The sequence below is a fragment of the Schistocerca cancellata genome, chromosome 5, assembly GCF_023864275.1.
Source record: "Schistocerca cancellata isolate TAMUIC-IGC-003103 chromosome 5, iqSchCanc2.1, whole genome shotgun sequence".
Lineage (NCBI taxonomy): Eukaryota > Metazoa > Arthropoda > Insecta > Orthoptera > Acrididae > Schistocerca > Schistocerca cancellata.
The window spans coordinates 92,781,031-92,799,825 of NC_064630.1; the positions used below are offsets into that span (position 1 = coordinate 92,781,031).

Below are 18,795 nucleotides of genomic sequence, written 5' to 3' on the forward strand. Positions count from 1 at the left end.
ACCCAGTCCCAGGAGTCGTTACGTTCTCAACTATTTGTGCAAGTGTTCATATACAAAACAGATGCGCACAGTATAAATGTGTGTTACGTCTGGCTCGGCAGCTGACGATCTACAAGTTCCGGCAAGTTGCGTCAACAGTACAGTTACGTATTTGTTGTGGAAATAGAGGTTGCACAGTTACTAGTTTCGGAGTCATAGCCCCATTCTCAAGGAACCCTGCATATAAATAGAACATAAAGAGTGAGTCACAAATGAAACAAATTTTGATAAATTAGATTACAACAGCATTATGCTGCCATTAATGTATGTAAAAGATAATCGAAGTTCAATCACTACAAAGCACAAAATTTAGGTTAGGTGACAAGTAGCTACGTAGTCTGCCAGCAAATGGATCTAGTTCGTCATAGGAATGCATGATACACTTGAAGTTACTGGAAAGGCGAAGTAGGACTAACAATTATACACCAAACAATTTAAATAAATATGTAATTAACATATGATTCACAGAGTAGAATTTATCTCATGGACGTATATATGACGCAACTGTAAAAATCAGATAATGCTTCTTACATCCACATTTCACGTCAGTATAGGATGAAATAATGTAAAGCAGCATGGTCAACTCATTACAGGTTGTATGTTCTGACGAATAAAGTACCAAGAATGAAATTTTTATGCGGAACCACAATGGCAAAAGTTGAAGTACATGCAAAACTCATCGAAACTATGTTAGTAATTGAATCATGGAGAATGAAGGACAATAATAGTTCAAATTCGCGCAGATATAGTTTCCAGACTCGCGTAAATGGCGCAAAGCCCCTCGGCAAAAGCAAGTGATGGACTGTAAGGCCTATGTGAGGGTGTCAGTAAAATAACCATTATCTATGATGTACATCTAATTCAGTTGTGTACGCAGAATATCATTACGAAACTTAAATGCAGTAGACGAAAAATTGCAGTCGTTGTTTATCGGCTGTGCACAAACTTTATCCAAACAATGAATTTCGCTGCTCCCTTTGCTTCTTCGTAGCCAAAAGTAATCACCTTTCACTCGCTTTAAACGGAATTACGTCGCACCTGTAACTCCGCACTTAGTTTCATTAAAGAAAACACACTGTCTCGCACTACTCTCAACCACTGCTCGAATAAACAAAATACGTCTTTCTATTAGATAACAGTTCTGCCTTTATAAATACCACTCAATAACGTAAGACACTAATGTGGCTGCTGTTTCCTCTTTACATGGTCTCTGCTTCTCTTGATGACTTATTTGCCTAAACATTCTCTCTCTCTCTCTCTTCCGTATTCATCTCAGACATTAGCCACAAATAATTGCCACATTTCACATCTTCTTCTTGTTCTTCATCATCATCGTCATCATAGTCATTTACTTCTTCTTCTAATTCTTCATCTTCTTCAAGGTCCCTCTAGTTTCTTTCTGGGTTTCATTGTCCTTGTGATTTGTAATTTAATACTTGCTTTATTATTCTTCGTTTTGGCGTCCTATCGACAAGTTCTAGCTGTTTCATTCTGCTTTGTTGTATAAATTCGTCAACTAAATAAATTTACAACCTCAACTCTGATAACTTCATTTCGTATCTAATCCCTCAAACAGCAATCTTTCGCGCAACTCATAAATTTCATTTCTGTGGCCCGTATAGGCGCGTTTCGTCTTGTTTTCGTAATGTCCACGACACTGGGCCATACGGCAAACCAGGTTTAGCCATTACTTTATCAAATTTTATTTTTGTTTCTTCCGCACTTTGCTGCCTATTGTTTTGCGTATTGTACCATACACCATCTGATGTATATTCAGTGTCATTTTCAAGCTGAAATGAAATGAAATGCCGTTTGGCTGGGGCCTATCGTCGGGTAGACCGGTCGCCTGGTGCCAGTCTTCTGAGTTGACGCCACTTCGGCGACTTGCGCGTCGCTGGTGGCTAAGAAGTTATAACACGAAACATGTTCAAAACGTGAGCTTTTAGGACTATCTTGGAAAGAACAGGATCTTGTCCTTCAAAACCCCTAATCTTAGTGTTTCTATGAGAAATATCAAAATTTTAGTAGTTACATATTTGGTCTGGGCAACATTTTGCTATTTGCAGAGCCTCCTCACTCTTGTAAAACCATGACGTCGTTAGCGAACATTGCTGGATGTGTCCACTTATCTGATCGTATTTTAATGCCTCAGTTGACCTTAGTTTTACATTGTCTAAGAATGTCGTCAATATAGATATAAAAAACTGCGATATGCAAGGCACTTGGCTCATTGCTCTAGTAATTGTCATAGCTTCAGTCTTTATTATGAAGTTTGTTTCTTCACCTAGACTTTCATAACTTGTCTTAAGTGCTTGGTATTCCCTTGCCTTTGCAAAATAGTTCATAAAATATGGCGACTGACCCGGTCGAAAGCTTTAGGTGATATAACCCATACAGAAAACGGCCGGTAAGGAGGTCTAAGATAGCAGCCTCACTACCACCTTACTGTGTTGCAAGATATTGGTAACATTTACCTGGGACTTCTCGTTCCTCAGAATTCTGAACGCAGTTTTACATTCCGTACAGAAAAGCGAAGTTATAAAGACGAGTAAAAATTTATAAATAGGGAAATGTTACCAGTCGGATTTAAAAATGATTTTAGGAGTATGCCAAGGGAGTAGAATGTATATTAGTAATGTAATAGACAACGCTGAAGGTTCCGTGAGGCTGTTCGCCGACAATGCTGATATTTGCCTAGAGCAGGGGAACATTTTGAAAATCCTGGTACTTTTATGGAATATCTAGTCTACTTTGAACGTTAATGAAATTTTCAAAAAAGGAGAGAAACTTGTTTTAGTCAGTGATTACTTCAATTAAAAATCATGATTAACAACATGGAAATCGTAGTAAAATTTTTAAAAACTAATTAGCATAGTCAAAACATCGAAACTGAAGAAAGAAACACAATGTTATTAACAGTTTTTCGTGGAGCACTTATTCACTTTCGGCGGAACACCAATGTTCCGCGGAACACAGTTCAGGAAACCTTGTTCCAGAGGAAGGCTCAAACGCCGTAAGACTACAGCAAAATGCTAGGAAGGCCTGCAGATCGATGATTGTGCAGGGACTGGCAGTTGACCCTGAACGTAAATAAATGTCACGTATCGCGAAAAAATAGGCGAATAGATCTACTACTGTTCGATTACACTACTGGCGACAAATAAGTACGAACTGTAACTATCGGAGCGACCTATAGTGGAATAACCGCATAATGCAAACGATGGGAAAAGCAGATCCCAGGCTGAGATTCATTGGGAGAGTCTTAATGAATGTTATTCATTCACGAAACGAGTGGCGGAGAAAACTCTTGTTGGACCGATTCTTTTGTTCATTAGCCCGAGAATCTTCATAAGTAGGATTAATAGAAACGAGAGAAACGATAAAATTTGGACTTGCGAATTTCGTAACAGGATCGTGTACTGGAGTGAGATCATTATGGAGAGGTTCAACAGGCTCCAATGGCGGACGCTAGAAGCGAGACTTTGTGCATCACTGGGAGATTTACTGTTGAGTTTCAGAGAGTGTAGTGTACCAGAAGATTTGAGCAACATATTACCTCCTCCTGCATAAGTCTCGCAGAACAATCATACTCAGCTTGTGTTTATCGCGGATCTCTGCCCAGCGCAAAGTTCCAAGCGACTGGGAAAAAGCATGGGTGACTTTTGTATATAAGAAGGGTAAAAGAACGGAACTGCAAAATTACAGACCAATATCATTAACACAGGTTTTCTGCAGAACTATTGAATATATTCTTAGTTCTGTCCACGAATAAGCACGGTTTTAGAAAGCTTCGCTCGCGCGAAACTAAGCTTTCCCTTTTCCCACATGACATACTACCAACTATTAATGAAGGGCAACGGGCAGATTCAATATTTCTAAATTTCCGAAAAGCTTTTGACACGATGCCCCATTGCGGACTGTTGACGAAGGTACGAGCATACGGACTAGGTTCCCAGATATGTGAGTGGATTGAAGACTTCTTGAGCAACAGAACGCAGTCGGCGAGTGTTCATCAGAGACAAGGGCATCGTCAGGAGTGCCCCAGGGATGTGTGGCAGGACTGCTGTTACTCACCATAAGTATAAATTGACCTGGTGGACAGGGTGAGCAGTAATCTGCGGCTGTTTGTTGGTAATGGTTCAAATGGCTCTGAGCGCTATGGGACTTAACATCTAAGGTCATCAGTCCCCTAGAACTTAGAGCTACTTAAACCTAACCTAACCTAAGGACATCACACACATCCATGCCCGAGGCAGGATTCGAACCTGCGACCGTAGCGGTCGCGCGGTTCCAGACTGAAGCGCCTAGAACCGCTCGGCCACACCGGCCGGCTGTTTGTTGGTAATCCTGTGGCGTACGGGAAGATGTTATCTATGACTGTAGGAGGATACAAGATGACTTAGACCAAATTTCTGGTTGGTGTGATGAACGTCAGCTAGCTCTGAATGTAGAAAAATGTAAGTCAGTGTAGAAGAGCAGGAAAAATAAACGCGTAATGTTCGGTTACAGCATTGGCACTGTGCTACTTCAGACAGCCACACCCATTACATATCTAGGCGTTACACTGCAAAGCGATATGAAATGGAGCGGGAGTGTAAGGATTGTTGTGGGGAAGGCGAATGGTCAACTTCGGCTTATTGGGAGAATTTCAGGAAAATGTAGTTCGTGTGTAAAGCAGAGCACGTATACACTGAAGAGCCAAAGAAACAGGTACTTGTCTCTAATATCGTGTACGGGCCCCGCGAGCACGCAGAAGTGCCACATCACGACGTGGCATGGACTCGACTAATGTCTGAAGTAGTGCTGGAGGGAACTGACACCGTGAATCCTGCAGGACTGTCCATAAATCCGTCAGAGTACGAGCGGTTGGAGATCTCTTCTGAACACCACGTTGCAAGGCATGCCACATACGATCACCTCTGGGGAGTTTGATGGCCAGCGTAAGTGTTTGAACTGAGCCACTCTGTAGCAATTCTGGACGTGTGGGGTGTAGCATTGCCCTGCTGGAATTTTCCAAGGCCGTTGGGATGCGCAATGGACATGAATGGACGCAGGTGATCAGACAGGATGCTTACGTACGTGTCACCCGTCAGAGTCGTATCTAGACGTACCAGCGGTCCCATATCATACCAACTGCACACGCCCCTCACCATTACAGAGCATCCACCAGCTGTAACAGTCCCCTGATGACGTGCAGGGTCCATGGATTCATGAGGTTGTCTCCACACCCGTACACGTCCATCCGCTCGATACAATATGAAACGAGACTCGTCCGATCAGGCAATACATTTCCAGACATCAATAATCCAATGTCGGTGTTTACGGGCCCAGGCGAGGCGTAAAGCTTTGTGTCGTGCAGTAATCAAGGATACACGAGTGGGCCTTTGGCTGCGAAAGCTCATATCGATGGTGTTCCGTTCAATAGTTCGCACGCTGACACTTGTTGATGGCCCAGCGCTGAAACCTGCGGCAATTTCCGTAAGGGTTGCACTTCTGTAACGTTGAAGGATTCCCTTCAGTCGTCGTTGGTCCCGTTCTTCCAGCATCTTTTTCCGGCCGCAGTGCCGTCGGAGATTTCATGTTTCACCGGATTCCTGATATTCACGGTACACTCGCGAAATTGTCATACAGAAAAATCCCCACTTCATCGCTACCTCGGAGATGCTGTGTCCCGTCGCTCGTGCACCGACTATAACACCACGTTCAGTCTCACTTAAATCTTGATAACCCGCCAGTGTAGTAGCAGTAACCGATCTAACAGGTGCGCCAGACACTTGTTGTCTTATACACTACTGGCCATTAAAATTGCTACACCAAGAAGAAATGCAGATGATAAACTTGTATTCATGGACAAATATACTAGAATTGACATGTGATTACATTTTCACGCAATTTGGGTGCATAGATCCTGAGAAATCAGTACCCAGAACAACCACCTCTGGCCGTATTAACAGCCTTGATACGCATAGGCATTAACAGAGCTTTGATGGCGTTTACAGGTACAGCTGCCCATGCAGCTTCAACACGATACCACAGTTCATCAAGAGTAGTGACTGGCGTATTGTGACGAGCCAGTTGCTCGGCCACCAATGACCAGACGTTTTCAATTGGTGAGAGATCTGGAGAATGTGCTGGCGAGGGCAGCAGTCGAACATTTTCTGTATCTAGTAAGGCCCATACAGGACCTGCAACATGCGCTCGTGCAGTATCCTACTGAAATGTAGGGTTTCGCAGGGATCGAATGAAGGGTAGAGCCACGGGTCGTAACACATCTGAAATGTAACGTCCACTGTTCAAAGTGCCGTCAATTCGAACAAGAGGTGATCGAGACGTGTAACCAATGGCACCCCATACCATCACGCCAGGTGATACGCCAGTATGGCGATGACGAATACACGCTTCCAATGTCCGTTCACCGCGATGTCGCCAAACACGGATGCGACCATCATGATGCTGTAAACAGAAACTGGATTCATCCGAAAAAATGACGTTTCGACATTCGTGCACCCAGGTTCGTCGTTGAGTACACCATCGCAGGCGCTCCTGTCTGTGATGCAGCGTCAAGTGTAACCGCAGCCATGGTCTTCGAGCTGATAGTCTATGCTGCTGCAAACGTCGTCGAACTGTTCGTGCAGATGATTGTTGTCTTGCAAACGTCCCCATCTGTGGACTCAGGGATCGAGACGTAGCTCCACGATCCGTTACAGCCATGCGGATAAGATGCTTTTCATCTAGACTGCTAGTGATACGAGGCCGTTGGGATCAAGCACGGCGTTCCGTATTACCCTCCTGAACCCACCGAGTCCATATTCTGCTAACAGTAATTGGATATCGACCAACGCGAGCAGCAATGTCGCGATACGATAAACCGCAATCGCGGTAGGCTACAATCCGAAATTTATCAAAGTCGGAAACGTGATGGTACGCATTTCTCCTCCTCACGCGAGGCATCACAACAACGTTTCTCCAGGCAACGCCGGTCAACTGCTGTTTGTGTATGAAAAATCGTTTGGAAACTTCCCTCATGTTAACACGTTGAAGGTGTCGCCACCGGCGCCAACGTTGTGTGAATGCTCTGAAAAGCTAATAATTTGCATATCACAGCATCTTCTTCCTGTCGGTTAAATTTCGCGTCTGTAGCACGTCATCTTCGTGGTGTAGCAATTTTAATGGCCAGTAGTGTATATGTGTTGCCGACCGCAGCGTCGTATTCTGTCTGTTTACATATCTCTGTATTAGAATACGCATGCCTGTACCAGATTCTTTGGCGCTTCAGTGTAAGATGCTAGGCGGGCTGCTAGATTAGTGACCAGTAGGTCCGAAAAACGCGCAAGTGCTGCGGAGATGCTTCGGGAACTCTAATGGGGAGCCCCTGGAGGGAAGGCGACATCGTTTTGAGGAACATCGTTGAGAAAATTCAGAGGACAGACATTTGAAGTGTGGCGTGGTGGGTGTGCGCAGGTGTTCGCCGCCGGGCCACGGCTGGGCGTGCGGCATCTCCTGCGACCGGCTGCAGGACGACGACATCTCGGACGACGTGACGTGCGCGCGCCGCATCCACTCCGAGCACCAGCGGCTCTCCGGCGACGGGTTCAACGCGTGGACCGTCTACCGCCAGCACTGCAGCGGCGGCCGCGCCGGCCGCTTCCTCAACGGCTGCTTCTGAGCGTCGCAGCGTCAGCGCACGGCGGCCAACGACGGGACTCCTAACCAGGCGGTCTCGAGTTTGCAACAGAAGCACTTTTTCCAGAGAACAGTCCTACTGTGGTTCTTCACTTGCATAAACATTCATCGTTAAATCCATACATATTCTCTTGATTCTTATATTCATACTCGAAAAACACGTTATTTTGGTGTGGCAACATAAAACACACCGTCACAGTCATATAGTCGCAGCAAAATAACGAAGCAGCACTGAGATGTCATTCACTGTGTCACCCACGACAATGAAGTGCAATTTTTAGTAGCATAGACTAAATTTTTCATGTCATTCATCATGTGTATATGCTTCGCTCCAAACTACTTACGAGTTGTATAAGCTTCACGTCATGTCATTTGCGGCTTGTATATGATCAAATAAAAAGTTACTGTCTTGTATGCCAAGCCTGAGTTAATACAAACTTCGACACAATTTTTACCTTTATATTGTATGTATTGTATGTTATCCGGCGGCCTAGAAACGACGGAGAGGCTCCGTCCCCGCCGCAGCCGCAGTGGTCCACAGCCCCACGACGGCTATCGCAGTCCACTTCTCCCCTCCGCCGCCCCACACCGAACGCAGGGTTATTGTGCGGTTCGGTCCCCGGTGGACCACCCAGGGAACGTCTCACACCAGACGAGTGTAACCCCTTGTTTGCGTGGCAGAGTGATGGTGGTGTACGCGTACGTGGAGAACTTGTTTGCGCAGCAATCGCGGACATAGTGTGGCTGAGGCGGAATAAGGGGAACCAGCCCGCATTCGCCGTGACAGATAGAAAACCGCCTAAAAACCATCCACAGACTGGCTGGATCACCGGACCTCGACACAAGTCCGCCGGGCGGATTCGTGCTGGGGACCAGGTGCTCCTTCCCACTCCGGAAAGCCGTGCGTTAAACAGCACTGAGATGTTATTCACTGTGTCACCCACGACAATGAAGTGCAATTTTTAGTAGCATAGACTAAATTTTTCATGTCATTCATCATGTGTATATGCTTCGCTCCAAACTACTTACGAGTTGTATAAGCTGCACGTCATGTCATTTGTGGCTTGTATATGATCAAATAAAAAGTTACTGTCTTGTATGCCAAGCCTGAGTTAATACAAACTTCGACACAATTTTTACCTTTATATTGTATGTATTGTATGTTATCCGGCGGCCTAGAAACGACGGAGAGGCTCCGTCCCCGCCGCAGCCGCAGTGGTCCACAACCCCACGACGGCTACCGCAGCCCACTTCAACCCTCCGCCGCCCCACACCGAACCCACGGTTATTGTGCGGTTCGGTCCCCTGTGGACCCCCCAGGGAACATCTCACACAAGACGAGTGTAACCCCTATGTTTGCGTGGAAGAGTAATGGTGGTGTACGCGTACGTGGAGAACTTGTTTGCGCAGCAATCGCCGACATAGTGTGGCTGAGGCGGAATAAGGAGAACCAGCCCGCATTCGCCGTGGCAGATGGAAAACAGCCTAAAAACCATCCACAGACTGGCTGGATCACCGGACCCCGACACAAGTCCGCCGGGCGGATTCGTGCCGGGGACCAGGCGCTCCTTCCCACTCCGGAAAGCCGTGCGTTAGACCGCACGGCCAACCGGGCAGGTCATTTTTACCTTACTTGTAGGACCTTTTATTTTGCTAAGGAGAAGCAAAGACTTCGTGTAAACAACATCCATTTTAAAAATTCTCTTTAAAATGATGTGATCCGTGAAACTGCAACACCCAACCAAGACAAGTAACTTCCCGAACAAGTCTGTGAAACAAAATAGAAGGAAGGAGAAAAGTATTGTGTTTTGCAACTGATGAATGGTCTCACTTGAGGTGAAACTGGTATGCGACGATCTACAAACCTACAGTAGTGTATTACAAGTACTATTTTCTGTTAAACTCGTCTTCCTACTAAATAATAGAATACTATTAGATTTTGCTTACGTTTCTACCACAAATTGTACTCGACTGACCTATAATACTCAGGTTAACTTACAGTGAGTGTTCGTCGACTTCAGATTTTTCCTGAAAAAGAGAAAGACATATGTCAGGCAAACCACGTTCACAAACAGTCTTACAATAATGAAAACTCTCTGATACAGGATGAAATTACTGAACTATATTTAAAAAAACGTAAATTAGTTACAAATTACTGCGTACGAACACTTTATTCAACAAGTAAACGTCACTACAGATATTCGGATTTCGGTTATGACACGTTCGATATGCCTGCTAATATTGACGATGATGTGGCGCAGACGAATAGCTAAATTCTGCATGACCCGCTGAAGTGTCGGAACATCGATGCTGTTGATGAACTCCTGAAAGGCTGTTTCCAGCTCGGCAATGGTTTTCGGGCTATTGCTGGAGGAAAGGAGGCGTTCTTTTCGTGAATCGCTACTGAGGAAATTTAGAGAACCAGCATTTGTGGCAGACTGTAGTACAATTTTACTGCCGCCAACTTAGATTTCGCGGAAAGACCACACAGATAAGAGAGATTATGGCTCGTACAGAGGCATATAGCTAGTCATTTTACCCTCGTTGTGTTTGGGAGTGGAACAGGGAGAGAAGATGCTAGTTGTGGTACGAGGTACCCTCCGCCACGCACCGTATGGTGGATTGCGGAGTATGTATGTAGATGTAGATTGCTGTACACGTTGTCTTTAATATAGCCCCACAAAAAGGACTCAGATGTGTTCAGATCCGGAGAATATGGTGCCCAATCGATGCTCATGCCAGTGGCCTCTGGGTACCTCTGAACCAGAATGCGGTCCCCAGAGTGCTCCTCCAGGACATCAAACACTCTCATGCTTCAATGAGGTCGATCTCCGTCTTGCATGAACCACATCTTGTCGAAATCAGGGTCACCTTGGATAGTGGGGATGAAAGCATCTCTAAAACCTTCACATACCATTCGGTAGCCACCGTGCCATCAAGGAATTTAACACTAATTGTTCCATTGCTCGACATTGCACACCACACTGTCACCCGTTGAAGGTGGAGAGACTTCTCGATCGCGAAATGTGGATTCTCAGTCCCACAAGTGCGATAATTTTGCTTATTGATGAATGCATCTAAATGAAAGTCGTCGATAAATCAAACCATATTTACATCTAAGTCCTGTTCGTAAATTCTGTGAACAACAGTGTTAGCGAAACACAACCGCTGTTCCGTGGCCCTGGAGCTTAATGGGTGATGGATTTGAATTCCGTATGAGAAGAGATGCAGGCCTTCAACAAAAATTGGTCGCAGTGTCTCACGGTTGAATCCAACCTGTTGCGCAGCTCGTCTGATCGATTTCCTGGGACTGGTTTGAAACACGGCGCGTGTCTTCTCAATGTTTTCAGGCTTTTTCACCCTTTTTGGACGACTGACTTTGGCAACACTGTCATCTGCTCTCTCAAACCTGCGAATCAAATTCTTCATTGTTAGCACGCTTGGACCGGTTGTCTTCATCTTGAACTCGGTCGCAAACTTCCTGTGAGTCGCAGGTGTGCTGTTATCGCTCGCATAAAAAGGCCTTCACAAACGCCATGCGCTCAGGTACGCTGGTACCGTGACATTTTCACGTGCAAATGGCCGACAACAACAAGGCGCATGCGCATGCGCATACTAGTTCCCATCGTGCCACGCGGTCAACAGTGCGGTTTGAAATTCCTAACGCAAACCGTTCAGAAGTTATGACGATTTCATTTGGTATAGTTCAACAACTGTCACCCCGTCCCTACAAGACCGATTCTTTTAAGAGATAGGAGTTTTGTGTAACAACGAAGCAAATTCAAATGGAAACGGGAAGGTCAGTACACACAGGGCAATATTTTTCTCATAAATTAATCTCAATAGAGACCCACCGGGATAGCCGCGCGTGTTACAGCGCCGCTTCCGGGACGGGGAGGTACGCTGGCCAGGACAGAATCAACCCGGCGGATTAACGACGACAATCGGTGTGGCTTTTAGGCGGTTTCCCACACCCGATTTGGTGAGTGCCGAGTTGGTACTTAAGCCCCACCTCAGTTACACGATTCGAAAACATTCAGAAAACATTCGGTCACTTTCACATGAATAACACTGCACGTAGACAATTGGATACATATATTAAACCCGAGAGGCAACGGGACAGAATGGGTATTTCGCCAACCCTTAAACTAATCAAGCCAAATCCGTTAGTATCTTTGTCGACCCTGCGCCGATGCAGGACAAAGGCACAAGAGAATGAAGAAGAAAAAGGAAAAAAAGAATAGAAGAGCTATCATAAAAGACATTCGCGTGTCAGACAAGAATGTCACTTCACTTAGGACTCTTAGGAGTCTTTAGGTCACTAAGGGAAGTGTGATCATAGATGCGTATCTACCTCACAAAGTGGTTTAGAAAGTGAAATTACAGTGCGACCTCCAGCATGTGAACAGATGAGAGGAAACGCAGTGCCAACCAAAAACGCGAAGTGGTGTAAGTAACCACTTGTTTACGTAAAAAAACAAGGTATGAACAGTTTTATAATCTACAAATCTCGCTCGTCGAAACAAACAGTATCATTGTAGATTCCAATGAAGATGCGTTAAAATAAAAGGCGAAACGCCTCTGGAGGAAAAAAAATATATTGCAGCAAGAAAAAGCTGTTTTTATTTACGAAACGAATAGTTCACATTAATTTCAAGAAGCGATAACTTACAGGTATCCATCATTTCTGAAGAAATGAACAGACACAATAGCTGATAATTTATATCTAGCTCAACGTTATACATTAAATGAATCAAAATTATGGTACGCAAAAAAGTATCAGATTAGCAAATTAGGCAATATTTTGACAGGGTGAAGCACAAGACCTAACTACTGCTATTGTGCTATTATGCCAGCTCACCATTTCTCAAAAATCACAGAGCAGTGTTTAAATAAAAATTAACAAGCCATTTCACAAGACAACATACACACATTCGACCTCAAAATGAAGAAAAATTACGAAGATCTACAAATCAAGTTGCTGGCGACAAAATAAACTGCAACTTTGATAACAACAGTACTCAGTCTTAGATGCGGAAAGATGTTCCAAAAGTAATTCAAATAATTCCATTTAGGTGGACCGAAACATAGAGATGGCTCTAAGCACTATGGGACTTAACATCTGTGGTCATCAGTCCCCTAGAACTTAGAACTACTTAAACCTAACTAACCTAAGGACATCACACACATCCACGCCCGAGGCAGGATTCGAACCTTCGACCGTAGCGGTCACGCGGTTCCAGACTGAAGCGCCTAGAACCGCACGGCCACACCGGCCGGTTGAAACAAAGAGAAGAAGGTATTATCGTTGGATATAAGTAAACACTACAGCCCATCATTATCTGTAAGTCTATACACTTTGCCATGTCCTAATCCACTGGAAAACAATATTTCTATGATCATTTGTGTTAAGGCCGTCAAGGTTGCGAAAGTCAGACTCCGAAAAAGGTATACGGTACGACGCTTGCAGTAGTATACTGCCTGACAAACAAGTGAAGCATACAGGAGGGGACGAGGAAACGAAATGAAGCTTCACAAGATGAGAGGGTATGTCACATCAGTGATTAGAGTCACATTTACAAATAACTGGGCAATATGATCTCACTTATCAAAATGACGTTGCACCCTCTATGACCTAGATTAATGCAGTGATTCGATTAAGAAGGATGTCAATATCTATTGTATTATCGCCGGAAGCAAGATGGTCCACAGCTGTTGTGACTGGTCCTAGATATCCTAGATACAGTTACTGACCCGAAGCAGATGTCAAGACTGAACCTACATATGTTCTCTCAGCGACAGATCTGAAGATTTTCGCTGGCCGTCGGACTACCTCAAAGACAGTTCATAGAGACACACGCCACGTGTACATGAGACTGTCCTACTGAAAAATGACACTACGGAATTGTTCAAAATTGGTTCAAATGGCTCTGAGCACTATGGGACTTAACACCTGAGGTCATCAGTCCCCTAGACTTAGAACTACTTAAACCTAACTAACCTAGGGACATTACATACATCCAGGCCCGAGGCAGGATTCGAACCTGCGACCGTAGCAGCAGCGCGGTTCCGGACTGAAGCGACTAGAACCGCTCGGCCACAACCACGACGATATTGTCGCCTGGGCAATAACACGTGGGGATGCAGGATGTCCGTGACGTACCGTTGTGGCACCAGATTTCCCTCATCATCTGAATGCGCCACGAATCTGGAAGCTGCACGATTTGACCATGTGGAAAAGATGGAGACACACAATGAGATCCCTTTAAAAGTCTGTCAGCTGTCGATAACGCTGTTTCACAGAAAACATTTCCTTCACCAGCGAGCATTCAAAATCGGACGTTGCTCAAGCTCCTTGTATACCCTACCAGACCTAGCAACAACACTAAACACGAACATCACTAACACACTCTGTAGTTGCCGTTCTACCTGTCACAGAGAACTGCTACTCTACCCGCTTATGGTGTGCGACGAAGTGACGTTGACGTCCAACCATGTATTCAGGATGCTTCACTTTTCTTTGTATGCGAGTGTATAAACACCATTTCCAAATTACAGGGTTATTACAAATGATTGAAGCGATTTCACAGCTCTACAATAACTTTATTATTTGAGATATTTTCAAAATGCTTTGCACACACACACAAAAACTCAAAAAGTTTTTTTAGGCATTCACAAATGTTCGATATGTGCCCCTTTAGTGATTCGGCAGACAGCAAGCCGATAATCAAGTTCCTCCCACACTCGGCGCAGCATGTCCCCATCAATGAGTTCGAAAGCATCGTTGATGCGAGCTCGCAGTTCTGGCACGTTTCTTGGTAGAGGAGGTCTAAACACTGAATCTTTCACATAACCCCACAGAAAGAAATCACATGGGGTTAAGTCGGGAGAGCGTGGAGACCATGACATGAATTGCTGATCATGATCACCACCACGACCGATCCATCGGTTTTCCAGTCTCCTGTTTAAGAAATGCCGAACATCATGATGGAAGTGCGGTGGAGCACAATCCTGTTGAAAGATGAAGTCGGCGCTGTGGGTCTCCAGTTGTGGCATGAGCCAATTTTCCGCGGGCTACGCGTGAAACTTGCCCGCACGCGTTCAAGCGTTTCTTCGCTCACTGCAGGCCGACCCGTTGATTTCCCCTTACAGAGGCATCCAGAAGCTTTAAACTGCGCATACCATCGCCGAATGGAGTTAGCAGTTGGTGGATCTTTGTTGAACTTCGTCCTGAAGTGTCGTCGCACTGTTACGACTGACTGATGTGAGTGCATTTCAAGGACGACATACGCTTTCTCGGCTCCTGTCGCCATTTTGTCTCACTGCGCTCTCGAGCGCTCTGACGGCAGAAACCTGAAGTGCGGCTTCAGCCGAACAAAACTTTATGAGTTTTTCTACGTATCTGTAGTGTGTCGTGACCGTATGTCAATGAATGGAGCTACAGTTAATTTATGAAATCGCTTCAATCATTTGTAATAGCCCTGTAGATAGCAGAAACTCTGAAGAGTATGTAAGTTCGACAAAGAGGTGTATCTCAAGCAGCAGACTCTACCTCTTTACGTGGAGATCAAGAAATAAAAAAAAATCTCCTGGAAGAAATTTACGAATTCAAAACACGAAATGAACAGTCAGTTTGTGAAAATAGAGTAATCCATAAAGTGAAATAAGAAGTAGAAAATATTGTCTGAAGAGTCGAAAGGAGAGAATGGAGCTTAGCACGAGAGGGGAAAGTATGGTGACCGGTATCAATCGAGATGAAATACTGTTCCCTTAAATATATGCGTCGAAACACACAAAGAGTTTCGCTGTTAGAGGGTGGTTACGGAACTTGGCTTCGCCTGTTGAGCAGTAACGCTCCTAACGCTTTGTACCGGGTGGATGAGAGGCGCTATTTAGAGACAGGTCTGGCCGGAGGGGGCAGTAAATAACGTGATAAACTGCACGTCATATACTGCGTACTACACGGGACGCCTCTCTCCCAAGTCGTTCCGCATGCGGCTGGAGACCTTCGCTGGAGCGGTGGTCGTCCTTCTGGCGTCTGACGCTCTGTGTTACTCTCGGCTGCAGACCACGATAGCTACCACCACTGAATCCCAACTAATGCTGTCACGGAGTACTAATTACATACTCATTACAACGCTGTGCACCTGATTCTCACTTCCCAGACAGCAGCAGCCGGCCGAGACAAAATCACCAACAGGGAAGTAACCAATTTTGTGACATTTTACGAGTTCCTGACCAGGAGCGAATTATATAGTTTCATCTGCGTGTTTCGGTAGTTTAGTTTCCCAAAGTTCTACGCGTTAATTCAATATTGAGGACGTAGATTGCAAGTGCTAACTCCGAGATGAAGAGGTTGGCATAGGAGAGGAATTAGTGGCAGGCCGAATCAAACCAGTCAGAAGACTGATGAACCCAAAAAAGGACACAGTTCTCGCGTTTATGTTCGTGTCGTACCAAAAACCGATTTTGTAACGTATTAACTACAAGTTCCTAATCAGGAGCGAATTGTTTAGCCTCACCTCAGTGCTTTGACGGTTTAGTTTTTGAATCTCTGATTGTTAAAATTTATTAGACACAGTACTTGCATTTTTGTCAGTGTCTACAGTAGAGTTCCATAGCGCTTGTCGATACTCCCCCTCTGTCTGTCTTGTGCAGTTTCGTACGGCCTGTTGTATGGATAGGGACTGTGATTGCTGTGTGCGGATGCGAGCTCAGACGGTAACACTTCGCTCTCAGCTCCAGACTGTAATGGCTGCAGTTACACAGCTTGAGGCTGCAGTGGATGGGCGTCACTTTTGTGGGTCGGCCGTGGGGACTCAATAGACGTCCAACACGACTCACGAGTCCGCCTATCGGTCGGCACTGGTTGCCAACCCAATTACTGCTCGCACTAAGGTTGACCCTCACTCGTGTTCGAGTAGGAGGTCGCCTCGGGGCGTGGCAGGCGGCGAAAGACTTTCCAGGGGGCCGAATGTAAGGCCTTCCCGGTTAGTCTGACAAACAGGTTCCACGTGATGTCTGTGGCTGACACCGTTCCTCAGCCAGATTCAGTCACTTATCCGGTTTCAGAGGAAGCCCCTCAGCGTGCAAGATCCGAGAAGTCACAGAAGTTAGGGTTATTGGTAGTTGGGAACTCCAAAGTTAAGCGCCCCTTGGCTGCCAAGGAGGGGAAGAAAGCCCAATGTGCACTCCGTGCGCATACTGCATGGAGTCATTCCAGATGTGGTAAGGGTCCTTTTGGGTTCCATGAATAGCACAGGGTGCAGCCAGCTGCAGATGCTAGCTCACGTCGGTACCAATAACGTGTGTTGTTTTGGATCAGAAGAGATGCTCCCTGGTTTCGAGCGACTATCAGAAGTGGTAAAGACTACCAATCTTGCTTGCGAGATGAAATCAGAGTTCACCATTTGCAGCATGGTCGACAAGACCGATCGCGGACTTCTAGTACAGAGTCAAGTGGAGGGTCTCAAACAGAGGCTGAGAAGGTTCTGCGACCGTGTAGGTTGCAGATTCCTCAGCCTGCGCTATAGGTGGTGGTGTTTCGGGATCCGCTTTATAGGCCAGGAGTCCACTAAACGCAGGAAGCAGCTACACGGGTAGCAGGAGCTGTGTGACGTGGACTGGGCGGTTTTTTAGGTTAGAAACACAAAAAGGGCTGCAGTCTCGATGCAGGTCGAACACGGGAAGAACGTAGATTTAGGAACCGTCGGTATAACAGCTTTCAATCATTGCAGCTACGTTGGGAAAGTACCAGAGCTCCATGCGCTAATACCACTGATTCCCAAATCGTGTTGCCGGCCAGTGTGGCCGTGCGGTTAAAGGTGCTTTAGTCTGGAACCGCGTGACCGCTACGGTCGCAGGTTCGATTCCTGCCTCGGGCATGGATGTGTGTGATGTCCTTAGGTTAGTTAGGTTTAAGTAGTTCTAAGTTCTAGGCGACTGATGACCTCAGAAGTTAAGTCGCCTAGTGCTCAGAGCCATTTGAACCATTTTTGAACCCAAATCTTGTTCAGAAAGGATGGGCTAAACAAAGTTGGCGGTGGCATGTTTGTAGCTTTAAGCAGTAGTTTATCTTGTAGCAAAATTGAAGTAGATAGTTCCTATGAGATAGTATGGGTAAAGAACATTTTTGGCAACCGGAAAATGATAATTGGATCCTTTTACCGACCTCCCAATTCAGATGATGAAACTACTGAAATGTTCAAAGGAAACTTGACCCTAATTTCAAAAATATACCCGACTCATACAATTATACCTGGTGGTGACTTCAATTTATCCTCGATATGTTGGCGAAAATACGTATGCATAAAACATCGTCAGCATTTGTTCTAAACGCATTCTCTGAAAATTATTTCGAGTAGTTAGTTCATGAATCAACTCGAATAGTAAACGGATATGAAAACACACCAGACCTCTTAGTAACAAATAATCATAAGCTAATAACGAGGATCAAAACGCATACACGGATTAGTGAACACGGGGTTGTCGTAGGGACACTGAATACCGTAACTCCTAAATCCTCCAAAAATAAACGAAAATATCCCTATTAAAAAAATATAAAAATTCATCTGTCGCCTTCCTGAGAGATAGTCTCCGATTCTTCCAAACTTCCAAATTAACCACGTAAATGTAGACCAGAAGCGGCTTGAATCCAAAGATATAGTATCGACAGCAGTTGAGAGATTTATACCGAATAAGTTATTTGAGCTGATTCTCCTTGGTATGCAAAACAAGTTGCAGAAACAACGAAAAAAATGCGAAATCGAAACCAATGATTAAATTTGGCGATTGGCCCACGTTCGGCGATCTTTTACAGAAGCTCGAAATTTACCGCCCATTTCAGTGCGACAGCCTTATAATAGTTTCTACAACGAAACATTGTCTCGGAACCTTGCAGAAAATCCAAAAAGATTCTTGTCGTATGTGAAGTATCCTTGCGGCAAGACACAATCATTGTCTTCTCTGCGTGGTAGCAATGGAACAACGCTGCTAAAGCAGAGTTACTGAAAACAGCCTTCCGAAATTCCTTCACCAAAGAAAACGAAGTGAATATTCCAGAATTCGAATCAG

The 18,795-nt window shown here is 45.1% G+C and overlaps 1 protein-coding gene across 1 annotated transcript in view; it reads left to right on the forward strand.

Annotated features, from left to right (window-relative positions):
* Positions 1 to 18,795, forward strand: part of LOC126188381 (uncharacterized) — a 90,076-nt gene that overhangs the window by 6,216 nt on the left and 65,065 nt on the right. Inside the window, exon 2 of the mRNA XM_049929980.1 lies at positions 7,501 to 7,703. Within this exon, the coding sequence (XP_049785937.1) occupies positions 7,501 to 7,703 (203 nt within the window). The remainder of the gene's footprint in view (positions 1 to 7,500; positions 7,704 to 18,795) is intronic.